The sequence below is a fragment of the Eurytemora carolleeae genome, unplaced genomic scaffold (assembly GCF_000591075.1).
Source record: "Eurytemora carolleeae unplaced genomic scaffold, Eaff_2.0 scaffold113, whole genome shotgun sequence".
Classification (NCBI taxonomy): Eukaryota; Metazoa; Arthropoda; class Copepoda; order Calanoida; family Temoridae; genus Eurytemora; species Eurytemora carolleeae.
The window spans coordinates 398,161-425,730 of record NW_019396138.1 but is presented as its reverse complement, the minus strand read 5'-3'; the positions used below and the strand labels follow the sequence as shown (position 1 = coordinate 425,730).

General features: G+C 33.1%; 5 protein-coding genes across 8 annotated transcripts; 2 read left to right on the top strand and 3 right to left on the bottom strand.

Annotated features, from left to right (window-relative positions):
* Positions 1-5,596: 5,596 nt before the first annotated feature.
* LOC111696070 (NADH dehydrogenase [ubiquinone] iron-sulfur protein 4, mitochondrial) lies at positions 5,597-9,348 on the bottom strand. The gene is made up of 5 exons (XM_023465592.1): positions 9,275-9,348; positions 8,602-8,736; positions 7,509-7,627; positions 6,402-6,558; positions 5,597-5,874 (listed from the first exon to the last, which is right to left on the bottom strand). Exons 1-5 carry the CDS (start codon positions 9,338-9,340, stop codon positions 5,791-5,793), a joined length of 561 nt encoding a protein of 186 aa, XP_023321360.1. The 5' UTR covers positions 9,341-9,348; the 3' UTR covers positions 5,597-5,790.
* LOC111696068 (putative lipoyltransferase 2, mitochondrial) lies at positions 9,345-12,343 on the bottom strand. 2 transcript variants are annotated; one of them, XM_023465590.1, is made up of 6 exons: positions 12,251-12,343; positions 12,022-12,172; positions 11,210-11,353; positions 10,446-10,514; positions 9,865-9,998; positions 9,345-9,684 (listed from the first exon to the last, which is right to left on the bottom strand). In XM_023465590.1, exons 1-6 carry the CDS (start codon positions 12,277-12,279, stop codon positions 9,456-9,458), a joined length of 756 nt encoding a protein of 251 aa, XP_023321358.1. In that variant the 5' UTR covers positions 12,280-12,343; the 3' UTR covers positions 9,345-9,455. The 2 variants fall into 2 exon arrangements, with proteins under 2 accessions (XP_023321358.1, XP_023321359.1); XM_023465591.1 differs by having other exon boundaries at positions 12,139-12,172.
* Positions 12,274-12,771, bottom strand: LOC111696071 (succinate dehydrogenase assembly factor 1, mitochondrial-like). The gene has a single exon (XM_023465593.1). It carries the CDS (start codon positions 12,579-12,581, stop codon positions 12,339-12,341), a length of 243 nt encoding a protein of 80 aa, XP_023321361.1. The 5' UTR covers positions 12,582-12,771; the 3' UTR covers positions 12,274-12,338.
* A 1,509-nt stretch (positions 12,772-14,280) lies between these two features.
* On the top strand, positions 14,281-18,478 carry LOC111696064 (mitochondrial import inner membrane translocase subunit TIM50-C). The gene is made up of 5 exons (XM_023465588.1): positions 14,281-14,909; positions 15,465-15,560; positions 17,028-17,245; positions 17,524-17,693; positions 18,205-18,478. The coding sequence occupies exons 1-5, from the start codon at positions 14,312-14,314 to the stop codon at positions 18,326-18,328; spliced, it is 1,206 nt and encodes a 401-aa protein (XP_023321356.1). The 5' UTR covers positions 14,281-14,311; the 3' UTR covers positions 18,329-18,478.
* LOC111696066 (protein YIF1B-A) lies at positions 18,447-27,416 on the top strand. 3 transcript variants are annotated; one of them, XR_002763994.1, is made up of 9 exons: positions 18,447-18,518; positions 20,586-20,713; positions 21,723-21,849; positions 22,832-22,972; positions 23,455-23,551; positions 23,663-23,841; positions 26,196-26,411; positions 26,656-26,897; positions 27,206-27,416. XR_002763994.1 is itself a non-coding variant. In XM_023465589.1 (8 exons), exons 1-8 carry the CDS (start codon positions 18,483-18,485, stop codon positions 26,797-26,799), a joined length of 1,068 nt encoding a protein of 355 aa, XP_023321357.1. In that variant the 5' UTR covers positions 18,447-18,482; the 3' UTR covers positions 26,800-26,924. The 3 variants fall into 3 exon arrangements, 1 of the variants encoding a protein (XP_023321357.1); XR_002763993.1 differs by having other exon boundaries at positions 27,201-27,416; XM_023465589.1 differs by lacking the exon at positions 27,206-27,416 and having other exon boundaries at positions 26,656-26,924.
* Positions 27,417-27,570: the final 154 nt, after the last annotated feature.

The following is a 27,570-nucleotide window of genomic DNA, read 5'->3' as shown; positions in this document are numbered from 1 at the left end:
CAAAAAAATCGTTAATAAATGTTTTAAATAAAAGTAACGTTCCTTGAATCTTAAAAAGAATTAATCAGATTTTTTCCTCCCTGTGGAGTGACATGCACTATCTGATGAAAAGTAACAATTTAAAATTTTTTCTATGTTTTCTCTTATTTTGCATCAAAAGTTAAGCCACAGAAGCCTGCAAACCACTAAACTTATCTTGCAAGAAAATGCAATATTTGTAGTTCGGAAATTCGAATTATTCGCGGAGTGCAAGTTTAGAAACTTACAAATACAATAAAAACTAGATCACACTAAAGAAATTGCGTGTTATAGATCGTTCAAAGTTAATATTTACGCTTTACTCAAACATAAAACATTATACAAATTTTGAGCTTTCTAATATAAGTTCCCCTCTCGTATTAGATTAAAGGGATTGTTCAAATATTTTGGTTATGTAGAAGGTACTATTTGTGAGTTTAGCCTTTTCCCAACATTTAACATTAGGATCAAAATATTGTTAATTCTTGAAAATAATAATAAAAAAAGCAATAGATCTTCTAACAATTTAAAACACTTTACTTAATTGCCATGCCTCTATTTTGGAACTCCCTGTATCTTTTTTTGAAATTATAAATTCAAATGTCTAACAATCTTGTTTTAGAATTAAGGATACATAAGAGAAGAAAGTATTAAGTTTGAAAGAGAGAATACAGAGCATTACATATTTAATTTTCTTCTTGTACATACTGTACATACCATCACTGGAATAAGAAAGTTTGTTTACATTGCTTACCCCCACTGCAGTACAGTGTTATAATGACTAAATCACATCACCCTCCCCAATATAAGAACATAGGTCGGAAATTTGGAGCACCATTAATCTTGAACGCTTGATCTCGATATATCCAATGTGGACACTTTAAAATTAAGGATAAGTACTAAATCCAACATTTAAAGTTATCTCTTCAGGGTATGACCGCAACAGGATATCGAAGAGGAATGAAATGAGCGTTTAAGTCTGTATAAGATGGAGATCAATGCTTAATCCTGAGATTCACAACTTAAAAGTTTTGACTTCAGCTGATTCTAAGGATAGAAAACGAGGTTCCGGAGAGGAGTAAAGGTTTGACTCGACTAAACTTAACAGTCAACAGAGAATTCTCCATCCCGTCTCACAAGTTTTCTTTCAACAGTCTCAAGCGGAGAAATAATATATAAAAATAAGTGATTCACAAAACAACATTATGTTTATGCGAAAATGAAGGAGAGGGGTGAAAGCTTAGAGTTTTTAGGATAAGCTATAAAAGGAGGGGCAGAGAATGGGGGGAGTATATATTAGTTAAGAAATGTGAAATTATACAATTTATTTTGAATTTTATAAAATACGTTGTAGATTTTACATTTTTACTACGCATCCTATTACAGTACACTCTTTTACGCCTAAATATAAGTTGTTTATATGTTCTTTAAATTAGAAGACAAACTTGAAATAAGTTTACTTAAAAACTCCCGCTTGACAACACAGTGATTCATTTCCACATGGAGACAAGCAACTTGGTAAACAATTATAGAGTTAGTAAAAATTGTAAAAAAATGCAGCTTAAATGTCAAATATTGATTGTAAATCAATCCTACGTAAAACAGTCTCCAAAGTACAAGCAAATAATCCTATTGCTTTTCAAGTCATAAAATGCAACACCGTAGTCCGTCCGTACGGCATATATCCGTTAGAGTAACCACTTCTCCTAGCAACTGATTAGAAGGTGAATATTACTAAGCAGAAACTGGAGAAAAATAAATATATCTGCACAAGTCTAGAAGTCTAGAAGTTTAGAAGTTGCACGTGTAAGCTCTGGGTGCAGTTTTAACAGTTCTAAACAATTTATGTAACTAATTTCAAGATCAGAGATGAATCAGATTTCTACTCTCCTTTAAAAATCCCCTCCCTCCTCCCTTTATTTACTTTTTGTGATACTTATCTACAAATTCTTATATTTTCTGCTGAAAAATTAAAAAGTTACAAAATGACCGGAAGTGGGTTTGAATAGATTTAGTTTGAAAAAAAACATTCACGCTGTATGCTGTAGAACTTAAGCATTTGATATAAAAATCCGAAATGTGTTCGTAAGACCTGAGCCCGGCCATCCCCGCCACCCCCCCCCCAGAAGAATTGGGTATTATAAATAATGAACTAATTTAATCTCTTTGTTCGCCTATAGTTCAGCCGAATTAACAAGGATATCGAAGGACAACGACTATAGTTCAGCCTAACTAACAAGGACATCAAAGGACAACGACCATAGTTCAGCCTAATTGACAAGGACATCGAAGGACAACGACTATAGTTCAGCCGAATTAACAAGGATATCGAAGGACAACGACTATAGTTCAGCCTAATTAACAAGGATATAAAAGGACAACGCCTATAATTCAGCCTAATTGACGAGGATATCGAAGACCAACACCTATATTTCAGCCTAATTAACAAGGATATCGAAGGACAACGCCTATAATTCAGCCTAATTAACAAGAATATCGAAGGACAACGCCTATAATTCAGCCTAATTAACAAGGACATCGAAGGACAACGCCTATAATTCAGCCTAATTAACAAGGACATCGAAGGACAACGCCTACAGTTCAGCCTAATTAACAAGGATATAAAAGGACAACGCCTATAGTTCAGCATAATTAACAAGGATATCGAAGGACAACGCCTATAGTTCAGCCTAAATAATAAGGATATCGAAGGACAAAGCCTATAATTCAGCCTTATTAACAAGGATATCGAAGGATAACGCCTATAATTCAGCCTTGTTAACAAGGATATCGAAGGATAAATACCATTGTTTTAAGGTTACTCCATTTTGTTTAAGACAAATTTAACAAATTTGTTCTTCTCACCAAATTAACGTATTTTTATCAACTGAAAGTAAATAGAAAACTAAACTGTGCTCAGCAGTAAACAAAGAGTGTCCATGAAATCCCCCAAGTAACTTGTTATCAATCAAATTCTTCTGGATTTAACGAAACAAGATTGAAACAGAAAATAGTGAATGTTGTGTTAGATATAGATTCAACATAGGCTCACTAGAGAGGGATTCTCAAAATTGGGGAACAGGACGTGTTTTTCTCAGAAAGGCTGGAGATCTCAAGATTCAATTCTAAAGAAGTTTTCGTTGGTCGCGCGTTTTCTTAAATGTCTACATTTTCACAACAAAAAAAAAATAACACACAAAAAACTCCAATTTGGGCTTTTCTGAAGATCAAAATCTTTAACGGAGAAAGTAGATTTGATTATCTGTAATTAGCATTACCGTAATTAAGCCTCGGGGGAGAAATATAATTTTTCTCGACACCAAGTAATTTAAAGATAAGCTATATTTTAATATCTCATCATATCCAACAGTCACTGTCAATTATACGTATTTAAAAACTAAATAAACGAGAAAACGTGGTGATTAATAATTTGCGTAGACCGCATGCGCCAGGGTTACACAAGATCTCAGTTAAAAGATATTTCTTATAAGTTGGTGGAGTGAGAATCAGGCGATCCTACTCCAGCCAATAGAAGCAGAGAAAGCCACGGACTCAATTCCTCCTAATATTGCAGTTTTAGGATTAGGAACATGTTTTCATTTCAGGGAAGAGGGGGGGGGGATAATATATCTTAGGAGGTAATAGAATACATACTTAATACTTATGTACAACTGTAGAAACTGTTCAAAACTTTTAGGATGCTTAGGATCCGCAATATTTTGGGATCCGGATCCGAAAAAACTGCAAAAACTTCAAGAAATATTTACGTAGTGGCTGAGGAGTGAGGAAGTTTATAATATAACAATTTCATCAGAAAGAGAAGCATTAAAAATCAATTGCACGGAAAAAAGTCGAAGTGAATGAAATTAATCAATAATGAATCCTAAGGTGGTTTCTACATTCCATGAATTAATTTGATCTTTTTATAATACGTCAAAAACAGAATTAAACATACAGATGAAATGATGAGCTAACTGCTAAATTCAAACTTAATGTAATATTCTAGTAAAAGGACATTTTTAACTATGCCCCTATTAGATACATTATGCCCCCCTCCCAAAAAAATGTGCCCCTAATTAAAAATTGTAAAAAATTACACACATGTATGTCCCTTTTAGATACAAAATGCACCTAAATAAAAAAATTTGCACCCAAACAAAATAGGTAAAATTTCCACTTACATTTTGGCGCCCTAACATTAATTGACTTGCCCACCATATTTATTTAATTGCCTCGTATTTTTAAACTGCCCCCAATTTTATTTTGATTGTCTCTTAAAATTTATAAAGTTGCACCCATTTTTTTTTTGCACATAACGGAATGACAAATAGAACCCCAATAGATTAAAAATTGCACCAAGTAGATCAATGTTGCCCCTATTTTTTCTAGAATTATCATTTTCAAACAATTTGCCTTCATTTAAATAAATTTGTACCCATTTTTTTTATTGGTCAATCCCAAATAGGATTGAGAAATCAATCCCAAATAGGATTACGAAATCAATCCCAAATAGGATTAAGAAATCAATCCCAAATAGGATTGAGAAATCAATCCCAAATAGGATTGAGAAATCAATCCCAAATAGGATTGAGAAATCAATCCCAAATAGGTTTGAGAAAGGAATTATATGGACCCCTGCTTTTATACCATTCTAGGTTGGTACGTCTTCACATGCTAAGAGAAGAACGCTACGGCTAGGCGAACCTATAAAGAGATGGCTAGCAATAGAAAAAAGCAAATAGAATTTAGTACAATAGATGGCAACGTAGAATTTGTACACTCTCAGTACAGTTATATCCTGACGTCACAAGTGTCAAATCTGTTTTTGTGTCTGACAAATTATTAATAATAGTGATAATTTTAGAATAAAGTGCTTAAATCTTAAAGTAAAATAAGTGCAATTTTATGTCTTCTTTAATTTCTGTTCTTACACTTTTTTATTAATCTTGGAAAACATGTCAACTAATGTGAGAAAATTTCCTTTTCCTTGTTTTATTTGACACTTGTGACGTCGTGTATAATTGGTCCATTTCTCTGTTGCTCCCTATTGTACTTGATTATCTATTTGGCAAACAGTATAAAAGATAGATATATATAAATTGCGTCCTGTTGTCTGTCTTATGCTCATTCATATTTTTATGAGAAAATATTATTGTTTATAGACATTTTCAGGGACATCTTTCTGTTGTTATATTGGCTTATTTGTAATCCTAATATAAATATTTCGCATTTGTTCAATTTGGTTATTTCATAAACACAAAATCATAATTATTGTACATTATTTACCCTGACCCAGGGGCATTCTGACGTTTTAGCCTGAATTAGATAATTATTATAACAGTGAACTTTCTGTAATTTTTTTTTCGCGGAATTTCCCTTTTAAAATACGAAGTTGCAGATTTTTGTTTACATAATAAATAACTGTATAATCTTTTTTAACATGCGTTTGGTGATATAAAAACAAGAAAAATTTAAAAAAAGGTTTTTCCATTTCTGAAACATTTCATCAAATAATTGATCCTATGTACGGTTAGTTCAACTACCTCTCTAGTCGCCAAGATTTAGAATTGAATTCAAATTTCAATTTCCAATTTAATTTCGTAAAGTTTTTCAAAAGTTATTATTTAAATATTCAGTATTACAAATATATCCTAATATATTCCTACCAGGTTCTGCACCCCTCAATATGAAAATCAACCAAAGTTCTGCTACGCGGATTCCGCTGACGGAGGATATGTTTCCCCGCCGAGGTACCGCTGGCGGAGAACTGGTTTATTTGGTAGATTTCCTCGTTCTCTTGTTCCAGGCAAAGTTGAGCGCATAGGATTTAGATTTTGGGGCACGCTCCTTCGGGTCCTGAAATTATATTATATTAAACATTTCATGAATTATTTTGTATGTTTAGATATTTATTAATCTTAATAAATCTTTTATTCTAATTCAGACGTATATCATAATTTTATTTTCTTCCCCATCGTTTAGTTTGAATTTCTTATCAATTTTGCAGGTGTACAGTTCTTTTATAAGTAAACTTCATTAAAAATTTAATAAGTTTATCTATTTAATTCTACTAAAACTTAAACCTTAAGGATTAATATGACAGGAAACCCCAAAGTATAAGGTTTACTGCAGTTTCTGAAAGGAATCTAAGCAAAGCAGCGCTAACCTGCCTGGGTTTTATTTACTTTTAAGTTTTCTCCCAGAAACTGCAGTACACATTATTTCATGGAAGTTCTTTTATTATTTCTTGTTTTTCTTAATATTCTTCTTATTATCCTTTATCCTTTAATCACTCTTAAAACCAATTTGCTATTTTTTTGTATCATTTCTAATTTCTTTTAAAGAAATGTGTCACGAGCCGAGGAGGATATATTGAACCCTACCTCTAGAGAGTAGGTCCAGCTGTTCTTCTCCGCGAACTTGATTGCGTCCTCCTTGTTAGCAAAGTCTAGAAGTGTGTTGGAGAGAGGATCAGCAGAGCTACTCCAACCCATCAGATTATTCTCCCATCTCTCACGAGTATCAAACTCGATCCTCCACCTTAAAACAATACAGTTGAAAATCGACACTTAAACTTAGAGGTAATTTCAAGTGACTCTCCATTTATAGAGTGGCATGTCCGGTATTTTTATAGCGATGTAAAATCAAGAATACAAGAGGTTTTCATAATTTTCTTTTTGAACTCTTTTTTCAGTCGTCGAACTTCTCTGTTTAGTGACATGCAGAATCCTGCTTTAGAAACACTTAAGCAAGAAAACCGAAAATACCTTCCACATTTTTAATCAAATAAAGATTTTAAAGGTACAGTTGTGAAGCTGGCATGCCCATCTTTGCCCGGAAAGTCACTTATAATTACAACGGCCCGGAAATATAATTTCCTTCATTTACATTAAAAATATTTTCTAAAATAGTTGTGCAACAAGTACTGTAAGCTTATAGAGTATTTATAATCTGTTCATGTTTTCATCATTAAATTTTTTAAGTGTGACTTTTTTATGTTTTTATAGATGAAAAGCTAAAATAACAAATTTTTCAACATAAAGGTATTTAAGTTTAACTTTGAATAAATAATACATATTTTCTAAAATACAGGGTTACCCACAAAGAATGAGACTTCAGAGACGACTGTGCGGATTTTATACTATCTGTTTCCTGTTTTCATGGTTCCCTACAACTGTAAACTTGTTTCTTTCTAAATCATTTCACGAAATAAACTATTAAAAGTATAAATTTAAGACAGAAGACTCAATTTAACTTTGAAATCGTCATAAAGAAGGTCGCGTCGTCTTTACAGTCTGATCCTTTGTAGGTGACCCTGTAGTAAACCCATTCATTCAAGAAAATTCTGGTTTGTTATCGTTCATTAAGAAGTAGCAATGAAGTCTCAACTGTAAGTGAAACGGAAAACAAAGAACTTAATTCTATGGTTTTAATCCATTGTAAAATCACAGAATGTCTTTAGTAGTTCTAAAAATGTTTTAAAAATATACCTTTTAATCCCGGCAGTTCCGGACTGCATAGCGTTCTTTGCTGGTTTATAAATCCTGACTGTACGCTCAAGGGTATGCTCCTCAGGCATACCAGAGATCAAACTATGATCCTCAGGACCCTAAAACATTCTGTTATTATTCTCAGGGCTTTAAAACATGAATCCTTAGGACAATAAAACAACTTTGATCCTTAAAACTCTGAAACATCGAACTATGATCCCAAGGACCATAAACCATAAAGCATCAAATATGATGATGATGATCCTTATTACTCAGGACCAAGTTCATAAAACTATTACCAAAGGACCCAAATACACCAAATTAAACTATAATTCGTGTGACCCTGAAATATTAAATCATGATCCTTGGTACTCTGAAGTATTAAATCATAATCCTTGGTACTCTGAAATATTAAATCATGATCCTTGGTACCCTGAAATATTAAATCATGATCCTTGGTATTCAAAGATATTAAATCATGATCCTTGTTACTCTAAAATATTAAATCATGATCCTTGGTACCTTGAAATATCAAATCATGATCCTTGGTACTCTAAAATATTAAATCATGATCCTTGGTACTCTAAAATATTAAATCATGATCCTTGGTACTCTGAAATATTAAATCATGATCCTTGGTACCCTGAAAAATCAAACTATGATCCCCCTGGACCCTACATCATCAAACTATGAGCCTCTGAACCCTAAAAAATTTAGTTATGATCCTTATGAACCTAAACTATCAAACCATGATCCAGGATCATATTATCCCTGAAACATAAAACTATGATCTCTGGGTCTCTAAAAGATCAACTATCGGGACATCACACTATGATCCTAAGGACCATGACACATCAAACTTTGTTTCTCATAACACTAAAACATCCAACTTAGTATGATCTGAAGCATAAAAAGAATTTTAAAAGAATGTTACATATTGTCATTTTACATTTGTTTCAAATCCTTTATATTAATAAAAATCAATTTTTACCCTCGAATAGAGTGAAGATTTTAAAGGAAATAAAGCAAGAATGATTAAGTTAGGATGATGTTATTGAGCTTTAAAAATAAGAACATATAAAGTTCTTCCTACCTCAACAGTAATAAGTCCTCCTGAGGTTTGATGTTGACCAAGGATCTCGGACTCGGAAAATTTCTTAACCTCCTTAGCTTTATCCTTGATCTGTATATCTGAGAGTACTGGGATACTCCGGGATAAAGAAGCAACCTAGGAGAAATATTTCTTGTCAAGCTTGTAATGTCGTAGGAATTCCCGGAAGTCGAGATTCAAACAAAAAGTTCTTGTATTCTTTCGTTTCTTCACCCATCAAATTATAATCATTGTCAATTTCGAAGACGATATCAAACGTTACGATATGTCGATACCACAAAATTACAAAAACTTCATTTTCCTTATTCTATCACAACATACGCTCAAATGGCGACGTTGCTTAATCCAACCCCAGCTAAATAGATAAGAAATTAGGTGACCAAAAACTTGAATGCCTCATAAATGGATAATGAGGAATATATTTTTTTGAAATTGATGTAGAAAACAAAATATTGAAACTAAAATAATAAGTCTTCTTGCTCATCCTTATCCTTATCCAACAGACTTTTAAAAACCTTAGACCATCTGTTAAAGATTTGTGCAATTTGACTTTTAAAATATTTTTTGTTTAAAATCTTGTCGATTTCGGCGTTTGAGGCGCTTCTATCGTCGGCGAATTGTATATAGATATTTGAAGCCATTCCTTGGTTAATACCTGGAGCCTGGAGGCTGTTTGGAATCCTCTGAGTAAACCAGATCTTACAACCTGCAATCCTGCCATCTTATCTGTAATAATTAGAACCTGGATACAAGGAACCCGGCCAACAAAACTAAAATCTCTACAACATTAAAAATAGTTTTATCACGGAATGAACGAACTGGTTTAAATATAATTATCAGGAATCCGGCTCAAGCGTGAGGTTTAACTCAGACGGAAGATACTTCTCCAGGTCCTCCGGAGAACAGTCCTCCATCTGAGCTGAGAACTGGTCTCCGAAATGTTTGACTAGGACAGGACGAACTTCTTCTATTTTGATCTCCTGGTTTAGCTCCGAGGTGAGGGAGGTTACTCCTTTTCCAATTATACCACACGGAATTATTTTTGTAAACCAATCAAGATCCACGCTGAAATAAAGTTTTTTAGTTGTTACATTGCACAAAAGAATTTCATTGTTTACAATTTTCAATTTTATTGTCATTTACTTCTACAATGATCGAAGATGAAGGTCTTGCAGATAAATCAACAGTATCAACAGTAAAGGAAGTTACGGGCCTAGTAAATAATAATATAAATAAAATATTTACTTGCAATTCAGAGCTAGTCCATGGCTAGTAATAAGTTGACTGTTATGAACTCCCATGGCACAGATTTTATTGTCTCCGACCCAAACCCCTGTATGCGGAGACCGGGATCCTTGTAGATTATATTCAGAACACACCTTAAACAAGAAAATTGTATTTATATTTTTTAAAACTATCTAAAATATATCTATATAATGTATATATATATAATATACAGCAAGTTATAACTTTTAATCCCAATTTTACATAAATTATTTGCCTTTTCTGGAAACCAATTAGTATTTAGGGAACATTTCTAGGGAAAATAAAGAAAAGGAATAAACCACTTTTCTTTTGATTTTTTTCCAATTCATTCAATTCAATGGTTGAAAAAATATATATATATCCTTGCGAATGAATTTCACCCTGAGGCCGAATTTAAAGAATTTGAGCCGCGTTTGAGATGCGGTTCAAACATAGATGGTTCCACTTAAAATTGTATTCAGCACTTCGAGATTTGAGCCGGATCCACTTTTTGGGCGTTCAACGACGTGGTTTAAATTCTTGAAACTCGGCCTTTGGTCAGTTAATGGTCCCTGACCTACCTGTATTACAACCTCCTCTAGTGTTTTCACATACCATCTCATCCCAAGTGCAGATTTTCTACGGTTCGCCTGAAAAAGTTTAATGTGTAAAATGTACATTCCGCCAGATTTGACGGCCAACAATTTTATTATTGTCTCCATTTTAGGGGATTTATTTTTCCTTAAAAATAACAATTATACCTCAGCTTATATAAAATATTATTGCAAAACAGTAAAAACCAATTTAAAGCTAAGTAAAGGTCTTCTTTCGCTCTTTCCTTAAAGTAAGATTTGCCTTTTAAGATTTTGTACTTTTAACTATTATAACTCATATATCTCTGTAATGTTTAGAAATCAGAACATGCGAATCTTGGTATCAAGTTGAACCTGAGGGATGAATAGAGTAAGGTTGAGTATAGGATAAGCAACTAGTTGAACCTGAGGGATGAATTGAGTAAGGTTGAGTATAGGATAGGCAACTAGTTGAACCTGAGGGATGAATTGAGTAAGGTTGAGTATAGGATAAGCAACTAGTTGAACCTAAGGGATGAATCGAGTAAGGTTGAGTTCAGGATAAGCATCTAGTTGAACCTTTGAGTAAGGTTGAGTATAGGATAAGCAACTAGTTGAACCTGAGAGATGAATTGAGTAAGGTTGAGTATAGGATAAGCAACAAGTTGAACCTGAGGGATGAATTGAGTTAGGTTGAGTATAGGATAAGCAACTATTTGAACCTGAGGGATTAATTGAGTAAGGTTGAGTATAGGCTAAGCAACTATTTGAACCTGAGGGATGAATTGAGTAAGGTTGAGTATAGGATAAGCAACTAATTGTCCTGGACCATGAAATGTGATGAGACCTCCTCGATTAGTTCTCACAAAATCAGCTCCAAGACTTCGTAAATACATCTCTTCATCAGAGGAATATTCCTAAATAAATTGCAGATTTTAACATTTAGCCATAAAGCTTAAATACCCCCCTTTTAGTTACCATAACAAAATATCTTTAAAAATTTAAACCTCCTTTAAAAACTTTTCAGACAGAAAAAAATGTTCTTGAAAATTATTGCCCTCGTCAAAAAAAATATTTTTTTCTGTATGATGAGAATATTTGCACGATACGCCACAAATATTTCAGAAGTTTCAATTGCTAATTTGTGGAAAATAAATGAATTAGTATGAAAAGTATCAAAAAGAGGGAAAATACTTGAAAGATAAATTCAAATTCAATGATTTAAAATTTGGACATACAGCTTAAATGTTCTTGAAAATGATTGCCCTCGTCAAAAAATATTTTTTCTGAATGTTGGAGAATGTTTGAACGAAGCGCCACAAATTAATGGAAAATAAATTAACTAGTATAATTAGTTTAACAGATATAAAAAAGGAAAAATACTTAAAATATTAATTCAAATTCTAAAAAAATGCACTCCTTGTTGAATAGAATAAAAGTAAATTTTTTTTTGCTAAAATTGACTGGTTACCTTAGTACGGATTCCCGTTGTATAAACTGGTTTGTGCTCAAGAAGGTATGTTAGGTTACCTTAGTGCGGATTCCTGTTGTATAAACTGGTTTTAAACATGGTATGTTAGGTTACCTTAGTACGGATTCCTGTTGTATAAACTGGTTTGTGCTCAAGAAGAATTAAAAAGTTAGGATGAGATTTTTTATTTTCAACTCCTGTCTTTAATATATTTACAAGATGCTCCTGGACCTTATAAGCTCGATTATATTCTAGTGCACCAAACCTAAATAAATAAATTTAAATTTTGTTTTCCTTCAAATTTTTCTTTAAATATCTTAGATTAGATTCTACTAAAGTTTACCTAAGAATTTTTATTGTATTGGATGACATTTCTTCAGTTTCTTAATAATCATCAAGTTCAAGAGAAAACGACATGACAACTTATTTTACTATTTCTTCTTTTCTTCAACAAAGTTTCCCATCCCAGATACATTTGGATCCTTCATCATATCCAGTTTCCTGTATCCGTTCCTAATCAACTGCTCTACCCGGAGAGTATCAGTTCTAGGGAGAGCAGCGTATCTTCTGAACTCACTCTGCACATTCACTTTAAAACCAGGTTTAGCTTCAGCAGCTCGCATGCATAGTTTATATAAACCTAGAACCTGGGATTGGAGTTTACTTCGTCTCATTATTCAAACATCACTCTTCATGTCAGCACGGACAATGGTATTATTCTATCTGAAACATGGTCACATTTAATGTAATAGTACTAGGATCAGTATGTTTAGGGATAAAATAACTTTATAACCCGCTAAAAATCCGACTATAACGGCTACAATAGAAAATACAGAAACTGAACACAAGATTCACTAGGTGGTATCTATACAGATTTTGAATAGCATCATATTCTGAAAACATTCGGACAAAAAGTAACTTAATTACTTTTGCTTCGAAATCATGTAATATTATCTAATGTTGAGGCCCCCCCCCCCCTCCATAAAATAACTTAATTTATTGATGAAGGAAAAAGTACTGATAATTGAAAGTGGTATCGAGGTCCAGATAAACTTTATTGCTAAGATCTTAATTATTTTCTTATGATAAGGCCGACCAACGCATTCGACTAAATTAAAATTCAAAGTATTTTATCTAAGGTCAAACATAGTTTCATGAAAGTAGATTATTATCCATTAATAAGCAACTTAAACCAAAGTACTAGAAACTAATAAAAGAAACTTAAATAAAGATGAATGACAATGCGCAAACTGCCGCGAACTAAAACTATTTAAAGAAGCAGACATTGGCTAAGTTAAAAATAATTACTAATCCAAAAAAGCACACATTTTAAACTCTATGCCCCTGTTTTAGCAATTTACTATTGTTTAAAATATAAAGCTTTGTGAAGAATGAACAGCCTATTTGAGTTCTAATCAATAAATACATTTAAACTGTGTTTGCGGCATTATACGCGCTACGTATTGAAATCTTACACTCTGACTCAAAGTGAAGCAGCTTCATCAAACATGCTATTTAATTTCTATGAAACATTATAAAATAAAACGAAAAACAAAAACATATTTGAATTCAAGCTGAATTATCTAAAATTTAATAATTTTATATTAATTTGGTCTACAGCCATAACCCTGAATTCATTGATAATTAGTCAGACGACTTTATATATATCTCTGGCAATTTTAAACGCATAATAAAGGCAGACCACATTTTGGAATTTACAGGACTAGGGCTATTTACTTATTAAGGTTTCATTAATCATATTTTAAAAATTAGAAAGTATAGTCGTCTGATTAATGATTAAAATATTTCCGGATCTTTCTGATTCATGACTGTAAGTATTTACTGCCGAAATAGTGACAGTAGGTATGTCACGCAACGGCTACTACACCTTTTACATTTGATCAACTTAGGAATTCAAGACTTGGAGTTATAGAAAAAGTTCAATTAATATTTACTTGTCATTTCCAAGTTTTTTCCGAAATCATCGATTCGAAGCGGAGTTTTTGTCGACAGAATTCGCGCTTTGTTTCTTTTATAAAAGTAATATCTGGAGTAAAGGCTTGGTTTATATGTAAAGTTTATTGGCAAATTCCTAGGGGAGAACGATTTTTGGACCCCTCGCCCCCTCCCTCCTATCAGGTTTGTACACGGATCTCATATGTAACATATTGATAAAATTGGACTTGTGGCCGCAGCGCTCGGCCCCCTAGCCTGACCTAGCCGCAGCGCTCAGCCCAGAAATCGTCTTAGCCTAACCTAACCCTAAAATAATAAAAAATAAATAATAATAATTTTGCTGAAAAAAGTGGTCAGGTCCAAAAATTATTCTCTAGGACAGACCCAGTTTATTCTATCGAAATCCTTCTAAATGTTTTTCTAGATTTTCATTAATTTCAGGTTCAAAATGGCCTCGAGTAGTTCATTTCTTTTCTCATTCAGACACCTTAATCTAATAGTCAGAAACCAACACAATATTATTTCCCGACCCATATTTACTTTTGGAACTCGGAGTTCTCAAACCTTAAATGTTCCTGGTTCCTACAGATGTTTTAGTTTACTCATCAAACCTAACCAGGTTCCACGTTTTTCTATTCTCTCCCAAGGGGTTCACACCGAAAAAGGAGAGAAAAGTAAACTTTCCCTAGCCGACGAGATTCTCTCCGCTAGGGTTGCAGAAACCAAGAAATCTGAAGAGAAGAGCGAAGGGAAACCCCAAGAACCTATGCCGAGATGGCAAAAGTATGGATATATCTTCCTCGGAGTATTGATGGGCGGTAGTCTAATCGGTAATGCGGTTTTATTCTCTCTCCCTGATCAGGATGAACACGGTAATAATGTTGAGGACGAGTTTTCAAACCTCACCTTCCCCTCCCAGTACTATCATAGACTCAAGAACAAGATCTTCACCACCAAGAAGTTAATAGAGGAACCGTTTAGTGATAAATTGCTCCCTGATCCACTGGAACCTCCATACTATCAACCAAAATACACAATTGTTTTAGGTTAGTTTACTTAATAATAAAGAATATAGTTTATGTTATTCTAATAGTTGTAAGAGCTAGGTCGAGGGAATCCATGGTTAGGTAAGAAATTTAATTTCCCGAAAAAGTAGTTGTACACAACTTACCGTCTTTAGAGATGAAAATGCGCAATTTTTTACGAAAACTTCCTAGAGCGGGTTATTATTTTACATAACTGTCCCAAGGAACGCTAAGTAACTTTACCTCCCTCTGTTGGGGGAATCTACGGGTTCCTTCGACCAATTTTGACTTAAAAACACCCCCTCTCTGAGCTCTGGATGTATTGTATGCAAAATTGGTCTAGGGAACCCTAGGTAAAGTAAAATTCCCTTAACTTTACTGAAAATTAGTTGTAAATAATTAAGATTTTCTCCAAGCTTATAATGTCAAAATACGCCGTATAATCGAAAACATACAATTTTAAAAATAATTTGTTCTTTTTAGATTTCCGGGAAGTCCGGGAAATTGTAATTTAAATATATATCACGATCCAAAATGATGTAAATAATTTGATTGATAAATTGAATATATTCGTAGAACTAACCGGCCTGTTGGTTCACTCAACCTGGTCTCATAAACACGGATGGAGGTTTCAGAAAAGACCAGGACTTGACATGTTCCTATCTCAGATAGGTAAATAGGTTGCATTGCACCTTCATTCATTAATTCCCTTAATATTTCAACCGTCCAAGGCTTTATCGAAATAGAGATGACAAAAATATCCTCGTTGAAACATCAATATTGCGATTGTCAAACACAAATACATATTACAAATTTTATGGTAAAACATTAATAACTGCTTTGCTAATTTATATAGGATAGCCGGACGTTTCACCTAATTCCTTTGGCGGCAAATTACTTAAATGCAGTCAGGGCTGCTTTTTTAATACAACATAATTTCGTCAAGATTAGATTAGATTAGAACTTAAAACTACAGCAATGAATAACATTAATAATTTGACAAAAAAATAGTTATTTATTATTTCCATAAGATTATTTGTATTGCATACATCAAAAGAATTTACAATTAGTTTAAATCTTATATTTCTCTAAAGAATTCTTGTCGATTGAGCTGGCTTCGGATCAGTGCAGGTCTTGTATTTGGGCTCTTTGAAAAGAAGTTTAGCCAGTCTTCTCTTCTAAGACCTAAAAAGGACTTCCCTGCAGTCTGTATTCCAGGCTGGTCAGCTGTAAAACTTCTAAACCATCGTTCAGTTTGGTTGTTTGTAGTGGCTTCATTATTCCAAATTTCTAAAGGAAACATCGGGGCTTTTCTGAAGCCTTTGGTTTCCTTTCCAATGGAAGTGTTCTCAAAATACTTGAGCAGTTTTTAATCAGGTTTGTCTCAATTTTTCTGGACCTGACAAGAGAACTATCTGCTGTGTGTTTTTTTCTACAATGAAATCCCCACTCGTGATAGCTCTACCTTTACAGCTTGGTATTACACACTTCCAGTAAGATTTTTGTTTTCTGGTAGAATTCTTGAAGTACCGGAAACAATCTCCATCCTGGAGAATATTTTTTTCTGCGTTTCCCGATAGCAAAACAACATGGTTCCTCCATGACTATTATTGAAAAACTGGATATGTGTACAATTTTTGTTTACATCAACCACTGCAGTGTACATGTGTATAATGTATACATTACAGTTCCACACATTATTTGGCCCTGGGATGTTTAAATTGATTTTTGTGGAAATTTTTGGTTTTTTAATATGCAATTTTTGGTAAACCCTATCTCAACATAAAATATGTTTGCTTTAGCAAGTTATCAGAACTGTAAAATCAAACATTTGCCGCTAAGACAATTAGATGAAACGGCCGGCTATCATATATATATACCCTTTTACTAAAAACATATGGGACAAATTTGCGTAAATATATTGTGAATACTAAATTTATTTCACTCAATTTTTACCTATTCTACACTCTTCATTGTGTTGTTTATATAATTACAAATTGTTTTTTATATTTTTATCTCTTTAGGTTAAAAAGAGAACTATGAATTTGCGTATTAATAATATCAAAATAACTCCGAAGTCGGCAGGGGCAGGAGAGAAGCCTAAAAATACATATTCCTTAAAGCATTTCTTTCATTCAGGATATCCCAACTTCGAGGTGGTTGTCTGGACTGTGGAGAACAGTATGACCTTCTACCCAATAATACTTGGCATGGATCCCCAGCAGCAGTACATTATGTACAAGTTGTACAGAGACGCGACTAGATACGTGAACGGTGTACATCTTAAAGATCTCTCTAGTCTTAACAGAGATCTGAGGAAGGTTATTGTTATAGACTGGAACAAGGATCATGTTCAGGTATCTTTTAAACCTTAAGATATTTATTTTTTCCCTTTTATTTAATTTTTAACCAATGGCCTTTTTTTGACATATTCTGCTAAAAAAAAATTTTATCAAGTATAATATATTTATTTAGTTGATACATAATTACCTCTCTTTGAGGGGAGATATTTTTTCTGTGAGTAATGAATTTTTAGGGTTTCTTTTCACTAAATTGGAGAAAATAGATAAANCCCCCCAACCAAATTTTGTAAAAATCATTACTTCATAATAAATACCCTAAAAAAATGTATTAGTCGAACCCTGACAATGCACTGATCCTGGAGAAATGGGACGGAGATAACACGGACAGGAACCTGATCGGTTTAGCTCAGCTGCTGCATGAGATCAAGGACAGTGGTCTAGAGGATGTTAGGGACGTGTTGACCTACTACAGACAGTTTAAAGATCCTATTGCAGCCTTCAGGTATATTACTTTCACATTCCTTTATATTTTTATTTCGATTTTTCTCACGATTTTATCTTTTCATGCTTTCTTCTTTTTCTTTTAGATCATTAAAATCATCTTCCCGGACCCAAACTCAATACTTAAACGGATCCGCGAGATTTTGGCTTCCTGGATCCGGATCCGCAAAATATGCGGATCCACGGGGCAAAATATCAACAAAAAACTGCAAGAAAAAATTAACTCAAACCTCAAAACCGAACAATTCAATAAAAGAGATAATACAAATTTCCTGAATTCTGAATGGTTTATTGAGTTTTAGCATAAAAATATGCGAAAAAAGACAAAATTAGAAAATTCTGATTTGTTACAAAAATTCAGTAAATGTTATCCCTCATCTCTAAGATTAAAGATTAAGTAAATTTCTTTATTCCTTTTCGGGGAGGATACTCTTTCTTTATTCTTTTAATTAGAATTCTTTCCATTGGATATTCTTCTGTTGATTTTTAAACTAATCTAAACATGTCTGTAGGGAGAATCAGCGAAAACTTGAAGAAGAATTAAGGTTGGAAGAAGAGAGAAAACTTAAGGAGAAAGAAACTTCAAGATTTTCATCGTTTCCTGGAATTTCAGCATTTTCGAAATTCCGCCGATAAATTGTTAAAGAGAGTAGAAATAATTTCGAGTAATCGCAGCGAGGAATGTTTATCTCCGATATTCGGTGGTGAACTGTACAAGGTCTGCGGAATGATGAAAATATTGGTTTGGCGCCAAATTAAACTATTGAATATTTCTTGATTTCAGAATAAAATGTCGTGGGATCCTCAGTATCAGGATAATTATCAGGTTTGTAGAAGAAAGAAAAAATATCACCGAATCATCCATTTATTTGTTTCATTATTTATTGATTTATTTATTTATTACAAAGATCTTCATCTTTGATTAGGATAATAAGTAAGTTATCACTATTGCGAAAAGTGTTAAGATATAGTTTTTACTCGTTTTTTACATTTTATTTTTTTATTTTTCAAGTATGTTCAAAATTCAGGAGGGTTTATCAAGTTTTAGATTTTTAAAGTTTTTAACATTACATTAGACAAACTGGCTCAGCTACATTTTGCCTAGTCACAATTTGCCTAGTCACATTTTGCCTAGTCACATTTTGCCTAGTCACATTTTGCCTAGTTCACTTTTGCCTAGGTAACATTTTGCCTAGGTAACTTTTTGCCTAGTTCAAGTTTGCCTAGTAACATTTTGCCTAGGGTAACATTTTGCCTAGGTAACGCAAGAGCATGTTTTTTGCCTAGTCAATAATCTTTTATAAAAAAAACAAATTTTGTCAAGAATTAAACATTTTTTTTAAAGTTTAACCAGATAAATTTTAATGAATTAAAATTAATAAATTGAATTGAATTTAGCTGTACAGCAATTTTAACATTTCTGTCACTCTACAAAAGATAAAATATGGTTATGCATCAGATATATATATATATATTTTTTAAATACATTTTACATAATCATGGAGTATACATAGGAATTAATACAAGTGATCTTTATTTATCATTATTTATCTTCTGCTGGTCATATGCAAGGGTTTGGATATAATCAGCTTTCGGCATGGTATGGAAAGCTTCTACAACAAATTTCACCCTCTGTCTGGAGTCCTTTGATCTCTGCTTTCCTTGAACATTGGCATACTTCTCAATCACAGCCTTTTCTGTGGTCTTAGCTTTCGTCTTCAGCAGCTTGTTGGTATGGCCATGAGTTGGGAGTACATCCCCTACCAGGATTCCAGTAGATATCCTCCTTGTTAGGGTTGCAGTGCATGATCTCTGGGAACAGCGCCAATTCTTGGTCTCTGCCCTCTTCCCATTGAAAACATAATAGAAGTTATTCTTATCTCTGTAGTTTGGCTTACCCCGCCTTGTAAGCCCTGCAGTTATCATGGGAGCCATTTTCAATGTGTCTCTCCTTCTGATTGGGTTAAAGGAAACTGAATGATTTTCAAAAATTTGCAAAGTTTTTGCCAAAAAATTTGCGGATTTTTAAAAAGAAATCTCGGATTATTGAAAAAAAAATCTCGGATTGATGAAAATTTCTTTGTGAAAAAATTATTGACTAGGCAAAAAATTCGCTCTTTTGTTACTCTAGGCAAAATGTTACCCTAGGCAAAATGTTACTAGGCAAAATGTTACCTAGGCAAACTGTTACCTAGGCAAAATGTGACTAGGCAAAATGTGACTAGGCAAAATGTAGCTGACAGAAGATATGTTTTCTGTATCTTTATTATTTGCATTTCTTATATTTTTCAATAAACGATTAGTTTTTCTTCATGGGCCTTCTGTCACAGTAAAATATTTTATCTTATGAATCTAAATTAAACTTGTGGAGAATAACATTTTGAATTATGTAGATTTCAGAAGACTATCGTTCATTTTGTGAAACCCTCAGAAAGTCCAATTAAAATTGTGACATTGTCATCGAGTCAATCATTTTATTGGTTCTGCTGACAGTTTAATAAGTTATGTATTTTAAGTCTCTACACCCCTGAAGAAATCAAACTGTAATATTTCCTAATTTATGTTTTAAACATAGGCTACAGATGCTTTTCATTCATTGTTCAGAAGGTCATAGCATAATTGCTAATTAAAGTTTTAGATTAATTTCAGTCAACAGTTGTGAATTTTTTCAATTGTTTCCATAATTTTCTACAAATGCCACATTTTCATTGCAAAAATTTGGTGAAAACCTACCCACTAGTTAATATTTTTAATGAATCATATTGAGCTAAGAACTTTTGAATGAATGGAAGTTTAATCGTCAGGTTTGACAAATCAGAGATCAATTCATCAAAAAATCTCAGTTCTGTTTTAATTTTATAAGTTTAAATAAAAATATAAATTTGTATTCAAGTATGATGCTCAGTATGACCAGTACGGTGGGTATCCAGCTAAGAAACCTGCAGATCCAGTTCAGCAAACCTTTTACAATCCGAACCAGTATCAGAGCTCTCCACTACCAGGAAACGGCCAGGACTCAAGGTAGAAGAAGAATACATTTTTTCTAACAAACAATAGATTGACATTTTATATCTGCGTTTTCTCAAGAAAGCTACTCGTGGATTTCTACAAAAGAAACTAATAGAAAGACTGGGGGATGTGTAAATTATCTATAGGGTACTTTACTTGAAGATTTGCAAGAAATTGTTTAAACATTCCTTAAAATGAGAAGGTTGTTGTCAAGAGGCTGGAACTTGTGTGTGGAGTTTCGGTAATCTAAAACGTTAGATCTCAAAATCCAACGTTGGGCACTTTAATTTTAGGATTAATGCTTGATCCCTCAATTAAAGTTATCCGTAGATCTACATTAGATGGAGATCAATGCTTAATCCCTTGATTTATAACACTTAAGTTCTGACTTCAGGAGAACCTCAGAAATGTTAAGGTTTTTTAGTTTAGTTATTGGATTACTCCAAGGACCCCTAAAGTAGGAGTTACAGTGGTTAACATAATAAATCTGCAATAGAAGTTTCTTGTTATTCATCTGATAGTAAAAATAAGGCGATTTCATTGCATGTACGTATAAATAATATAAAGGATGGGTTCTTTGCTTTTTGTTTTAAATGGCATCGCATTTATTTTGTTGTATTGATCAAATACTTTAATTTTTTGATATTATATCTTTTTTTCTTTTTTCTTTGCGCTTATTTTCTTTCTTTCAAATCACATTATTTGTAAAATCGATACAAAATTTAAACAAATTATTTTCATTACTGATTTAATAACCCCACAACAGTGTGGCACAGCTTTTCGTATTCATTTTTTTAGCACCATCTTTTTATATACCACAGCATTGCGGTCGGCTTTTCTCTGAAGTTTATTTTGATTGATGTGGTTTTTCATGTTGTCTCGGAAAATGTGGAAATGAACAAATTTAATCTTTCTCCAGTTTTTTAGTTTCATTATTATCAAAGCAAAATAAGCAATTTGAGGTGGGATAAGCCATTTTAGAAGAAAAAAATATTATAATAAAATTAATTTTCTTGTTCAGCTTTGGTACATACGGGGGATCTGAGTACAATCCAGGGTATTTGAACCCTACAGGGATACCGCAGGCGGGAGGACGATTAACTCCCGCCGGAATATCGCAGGGACAAGCTCCCGCAGGACATCAACAGGTGACATATCTAATGTACAAAGTCGGCAAAATATATAAAAAAAACTATTCGGCTTTATTACGCTTTTATGGAATGAAAGTTTAAAGGGTGTTTATTATATTGAAAATCCCCCCCCCATCCCCCCCCCCCCGAATTGGGGGGGGGGGGGGATTTTGTGTAAAAAGCATTAAAGATTTGCTCTTTGAAGTCCAATTTTCATTTTTTTCAGATTTTCAAAACTATTGTTTGTTCATTTTCACTTTTAACTATTGTTTGTTCATTACCACTTATCACCATATCACATATGAAATCAAAAGTGTTGGAAACCTGAACATTTTCAAAAACAAGCTCGATAGCTGGCTGAATTCCTGAACGGCCAATGAAGTCGGAAAAGAGATGTTTTAAATTATCACACCCGTGATATATAAACATAATCACACCAATTAAACCAATTAAATTAAACTATTGTTTGTTTATTATCACGTTTCACTATTATTTGTTCATTATCACGTTTCACTATTGTTTATTCATTATCACGTTTCACTATTGTTTGTTCATTATCACTTTTCACTATTGTTTGTTCATTATCCGTTTCACTATTGATTTGTTTGTTCATTATCACGTTTCACTAATGTTTGTTCTTTATCACTTTTCACTATTGTTTGTTCAAACAGATTCTGCCATTTTAGTAACTTTAATTTTTTAATGTTTTTAATTTTAATTAGAGGGAGACTGAAACTCTCAATACTATGCTTTTCAGAAAGATCTGAATGTCTAAAGACAATCTATCCGACACGGCTAACACCCGCTTGGTTCACTTCTCAGGGATAATTAGGACCGGTGCACGCTAGCACCCTGGGCGGCCATTCTTATCTGAAACCTCTATATGTAAAGTAGTCTGATTAATTTTCAATGTATTCCGGGCTTTTCTGATTATGACTGTAGAAAAAGACAAGTTAAACGTAGAACACTTAATTTGTTATAAGTTATATTCTAATTGTAGTTTCTGATGCCTGGTACAGGAATGCTTCAGGACCCCATGGTCACGAACCTCGCCATGTCCTACGGGAGGGACTTCGTCGGAAAGGGTCAGGAGGAGATTAAGAAGAATCTAGATAAATATGTTTCAATTGGACAGCTAAAGGTTGGTTTATTTCATCCTTTGGATCCGCAACATTTTGGCTATTTGGATCCGTATCCGCCAAAATATTCGAATCCACGGATCCTGACCCAAGGGTCAAAATATTAACATATCAAAAATTTCCTTATCTCTGAATGGTTCATCAAGATTTAGCATAAAAATAAAGAAAATAAAGAAAAACTCTTATTTTGTTCAGAAAATCAGAAAATGTTATAGAAATGTAAATGACCTAGATCCAAATTCATTTTATTCTAGTGCGGATTTAGGATCCGGATCCGCATCAAAATTAAAATAATATTCATAATTTTCCCAATAAAAAATTAAAGTCTGTTATTGTTAATTTTCTTTTAATCCGTTACCAATCCAATTTAAACCTAGCTGTGAATATTTCGTGAAAAAGAAACATTTATGAATTTCTTTTTAATATAAGACGATGATTTCAACTTCTTTAATAATTAAGGTTTAATCTTTTCTAAATATTTTAGTATTATTTTGCCGTGGATAACTCCTATGTGAGCAAGAAGCTTGGACTTATTCTCTTTCCATTCACACACAAGGATTGGTCCATCAGATATAATCATGGTGAGATTTTAATTTTAAACCCGACATTTCAATCAGTGCTTAGTTCCAGGGCTGGGTACTCCCTGCTCTCATATTCTCAGACTGGACAGTTTTAATCATCTTGTTATTAAGACGAACCAGTTCAGCCCAGGTTTGAGTTAAATGCCGCAGATCTTTATATACCCAGCATGGCGTTCGTGACGTATATTCTCGTGGTCGGATACATGCTCGGGGTCCAGGAGAGGTTCAGTCCTGAGATGCTGGCAACCACGGCTAGTGGAGCTCTTACTGCACTCTTCCTAGAGATCCTGGTATACTATAATTATTAATTTGTATTTACTAAAAAAAAATAATGCTCTTGATAACTTACTATTCTACAATATGTCATATGTCTCTTAGATATCATCGAAATACTCCCTGAGATATCCTAGATATTACTACAAGATGTTCAATGTCGAAGTATTATCTAGATATCCTTAATTACTCCCTGACATATCCTAGATATTACTACAAGATGTTCAATGTCGAAGTATTATCTAGATACTCCCTGCTGGGATCTTATCGGGTTTTAATGTTTTCAAGTCGAGCAAGCGTAATAGGAACACAAACTTTATATAGATCCAGGCTGAAAAACCTAAGTACACAGTGAATTGAAACCTCTCCCTGTATGCGGGAGCCCAAAGCAATCCCTGAACATGATGATTTGATTTGATCCACGAAATACTCCCTGAGATATCCTAGATATTACTACAAGATGTTCAATGTCCAAACTCCAAGAATTATCTTAGATATCCTCACTCTCTCAGATATCCTAGATACTACTACAAGATGTCATATGTCCAAGTATTATCTTAGATATCCTCAAATACTCCCTCAGATATCCTAGTTGTACCTACATGATCTCCAATATCCAAGTATTATCTAGATATCCCTAAATACTCCCTCAGATATCCTAGATGTACCTACATGTACCTTCATGATCTCCAATGTCCGAGTATTATTTAGATATCCTCAAATACTCTTTCAGATATCCTAGATATTACTACAAGATGTCCCATCTCCAAGTATTATTTAGATTTCTTTAGATATTATATTATATCCCTAGCTACTACTACAAGTTTTCCAATGTCTAGTACATTTATTCTAGAATAAACTGAATAGTAGACAGGAATACTTTTTTTAATAATTTTTTATATCAATTTTATTGAATTTAATTGATACTTGTAAACATAAATGATTTTTCACATTAAACAGGTGCATAAAACTCTCTAGGGTACAGGATACTCGAGATACTATTATTCAACGGAATTGTAAACGTAATTTCACATTTAAATAGTTGAATGTACACAACGGGCTCACTTTAAATTCGGTCAATTTCCTTCTTTTCTCTCAGCTGCAGAAATCTGCATTTCACATCTGCAGTGAAGCCACAGTTGATTACAATTACTCCTAGATAGAAAATAAGGATATCCTTAATGTTTTTATTGAAATGAAGGTTTACATATATTATCTTTAAGCGTATTCTAAAGGTACAGTTGTGAATCAGGTTTCCTAGCTTTAATTTGAGAGTTGCTCGAAACTACGTCGATAGTTCTTTTAAAAATCCAATTTTTCTTTCTGTCTACAATCTTGGATATAGTTCTTATATATCCTTAAATGAGAGGCCCTCCACCCCCTGGATATATTCTTGAAATGAGCTGGATCCTATTTGTATCCTGTTGAAGATATATGAATGTATGAATCTGGTTCGTGTATGCTAGGAGGTATCCTGAAAAGGACGGTTGATTAACTGAACTTGAGTTGTAATAAAATCCTAACAATGGGTTTAAGTGAAATATTAAAAACGTTTTACAATCTCATTCTTTATCGTTGTGCTATATTATACTAAAGCCGGTAAAGGATACGGAAGAGATCAGGGCGTGCACAGGGGGGGGGTGCCATGGGGCTTCCCCCCTGAGAAAGAAGAAGACAATTTAAGACCCCTGTACAAATTCCTGTGTACGCCCCTGGAAGAAATGAAATGGATTGAGGGCCAACGCTTAAGTTTTTTAACTCCTCTTTTTCCAAAGTTGAAATCAATCAAACCCTCCTAATATTTCATCATATGTTGTGTGCTAATGTACTATATATACATTATAGTCTTTTTGACTTTGTATATTATAGGAAAATTTATGCCAAAATTATGTATAAATATGTATGTAAGTATCTACTAAAGTTTATGTACTTTGTATTACAGTATTATGCACTGCTGAGAATGTGTACCAGTGTACTGCACTGTATGTACTGTTAAGATGAATTAGTGTACTACACTATATTTACTATTAAGATTGTGTTTCTGTTTACTACACTATTATGTACTATTAAGATTGTGTATCTGTCTACTACACTATATGTACTATTAAGATTATGTACCTGTGCACTACACTATATGTACTGTTAAGTTGTGAACTAATGTACTACACTATATTTACTGTCAAGATTGTGTACCTGTGTACTACACAATATGTACTGTGAAGATTGTGTACCTGTGCACTACACTATATGTACGGTTAAGATTGTGTACCTGTGTACTACACTAGTACTATTAAGATTGTGTACCTGTGTACTACACAATATGTACTGTGAAGATTGTGTACCTCTGTAATACACTATATGTACTGTTAAGATTGTGTACCTGTGTACTACTGTGATGTCGATCACTTCTACCCTGGCTAAGTGGGATTTCCTTGCCTTCAGTATGTACAAGTATGTTGGAATGATCTTCAGTTTATTCTCCGGGTTCCTACTCTCCAAACTTGGATACTATTCTGCTCTTCTCTACTCCACTCTAGCTCTAGCAATATTCCTCTTCAGAACTCTTCATCTTAGGATCGAACCAGAGGTATGGAAACTAAATAGTAAATATTAACGTTATTAAATGATCAAATGTATCTGTACAGTCGATGAGGGTTCCTCTTTTTTGTGTTCCTTTCACCACTAAAAATATATAGTTTTTAAAGACAAAATTTTTTATTGTTGCCGGCCATAAACCTGATCTGGTGTCAAGTGAAGTCCTACAAAAAATCAAATAGGTTCAGCCGCTTAGACGTTTATTGAAGGCATTAATCAAGAATAAATATTTTAAGGTGCATGGAGTAGAGAGTCATGGAAAGCGTAAGATCTGGTTGATAATGTTGATGGTAATCTGGCAACCCCTGGTTATGTGGTGGTTAACATACAGCCTAGTTCCTACACAGCTTACCTCAACTCATGTTACGGAAGAAATATAGATAAATATATTTACAACAAATACGGAAAATTTACCAATATTTTTGATTTGGAAATTTGTTTATTTATTATTGGATCCAACAATTATATCTAATCTAGAGTATAGTAATAAAATATTTAGTTTGGTTCAAATTTCAAATTTTATCTTTTTATGTCTCGAATGAAAATGCGTTGTTTTAAAATAATAATTATCAAAATTAGAATAAGAAAATATGCCCTGTCTTATAACATATTAAAATAATTTTATTTTAAAAAAACATTTTTCTTCTTTTATCCAATATTTTATGCAAATCGTTCACGCCCCAGATATTTTATACCATTGACCAAAAAAAATAAGGTTTATTTATTGGTTTAAATATGTTTAAAAATAACAATAGTTTTATTGATAAATTATATATTTTAGATTAGAGTTGTTTATTGACCTAAATAACCTGTTCTCTGCCTAACTTGCATTTTCCATCGTATAAATAATAAACAAATAGTGCCAAATAATTTATTTGTTATTTGTGCATTTTAATTACTTGAAAATTTGTTATTGTTTTCACTTAAATCTTAAAACAGCATATGTCTCCTAATATGATATAATTATTTCTATTTAATAAAACCTGACTCAACAATATTTACAATTTACACCTTGAGAGTTAGAACACGTCATCTTTTTTATCTCCGATTTCGACGGACGAATAAGATTTATCCTTTACAAATAAAAAAAAATTGAGTCTTGCAACCGAATTTTAAACCATGAATTCTGTTAGATCAAATAAAATAATTTC

Excerpts from the sequence above, each read along its gene's own strand:
- LOC111696070 (XM_023465592.1), bottom strand. The coding sequence starts at position 9,340 with ATGGCAGGATTGCAGGTTGTAAGATCTGGTTTACTCAGAGGATTCCAA. Across the intron at positions 7,628-8,601 it reads GAGGACTTATTACTGTTGAG|GGTCCTGAGGATCATAGTTT; the intron begins GTAGGAAGAACT and ends AGAATGTTTTAG. Across the intron at positions 5,875-6,401 it reads GCTGGACCTACTCTCTAGAG|GACCCGAAGGAGCGTGCCCC; the intron begins GTAGGGTTCAAT and ends ATATAATTTCAG.
- LOC111696068 (XM_023465590.1), bottom strand. The coding sequence starts at position 12,279 with ATGTCATCCAATACAATAAAAATTCTTAG. Across the intron at positions 12,173-12,250 it reads AATACAATAAAAATTCTTAG|GTTTGGTGCACTAGAATATA; the intron begins GTAAACTTTAGT and ends TTATTTATTTAG. Across the intron at positions 11,354-12,021 it reads CAACAGGAATCCGTACTAAG|GAATATTCCTCTGATGAAGA; the intron begins GTAACCTAACAT and ends CAATTTATTTAG.
- LOC111696071 (XM_023465593.1), bottom strand. The coding sequence starts at position 12,581 with ATGAGACGAAGTAAACTCCAATCCCAGGTTCTAGGTTTATATAAACTA.
- LOC111696064 (XM_023465588.1), top strand. The coding sequence starts at position 14,312 with ATGGCCTCGAGTAGTTCATTTCTTTTCTCATTCAGACACCTTAATCTA. Across the intron at positions 15,561-17,027 it reads CATGTTCCTATCTCAGATAG|GATATCCCAACTTCGAGGTG; the intron begins GTAAATAGGTTG and ends TCTTTCATTCAG. Across the intron at positions 17,694-18,204 it reads GATCCTATTGCAGCCTTCAG|GGAGAATCAGCGAAAACTTG; the intron begins GTATATTACTTT and ends ACATGTCTGTAG.
- LOC111696066 (XM_023465589.1), top strand. The coding sequence starts at position 18,483 with ATGTCGTGGGATCCTCAGTATCAGGATAATTATCAG. Across the intron at positions 22,973-23,454 it reads TTTCAATTGGACAGCTAAAG|TATTATTTTGCCGTGGATAA; the intron begins GTTGGTTTATTT and ends TAAATATTTTAG. Across the intron at positions 23,842-26,195 it reads CACTCTTCCTAGAGATCCTG|ATTGTGTACCTGTGTACTAC; the intron begins GTATACTATAAT and ends TGTACTGTTAAG.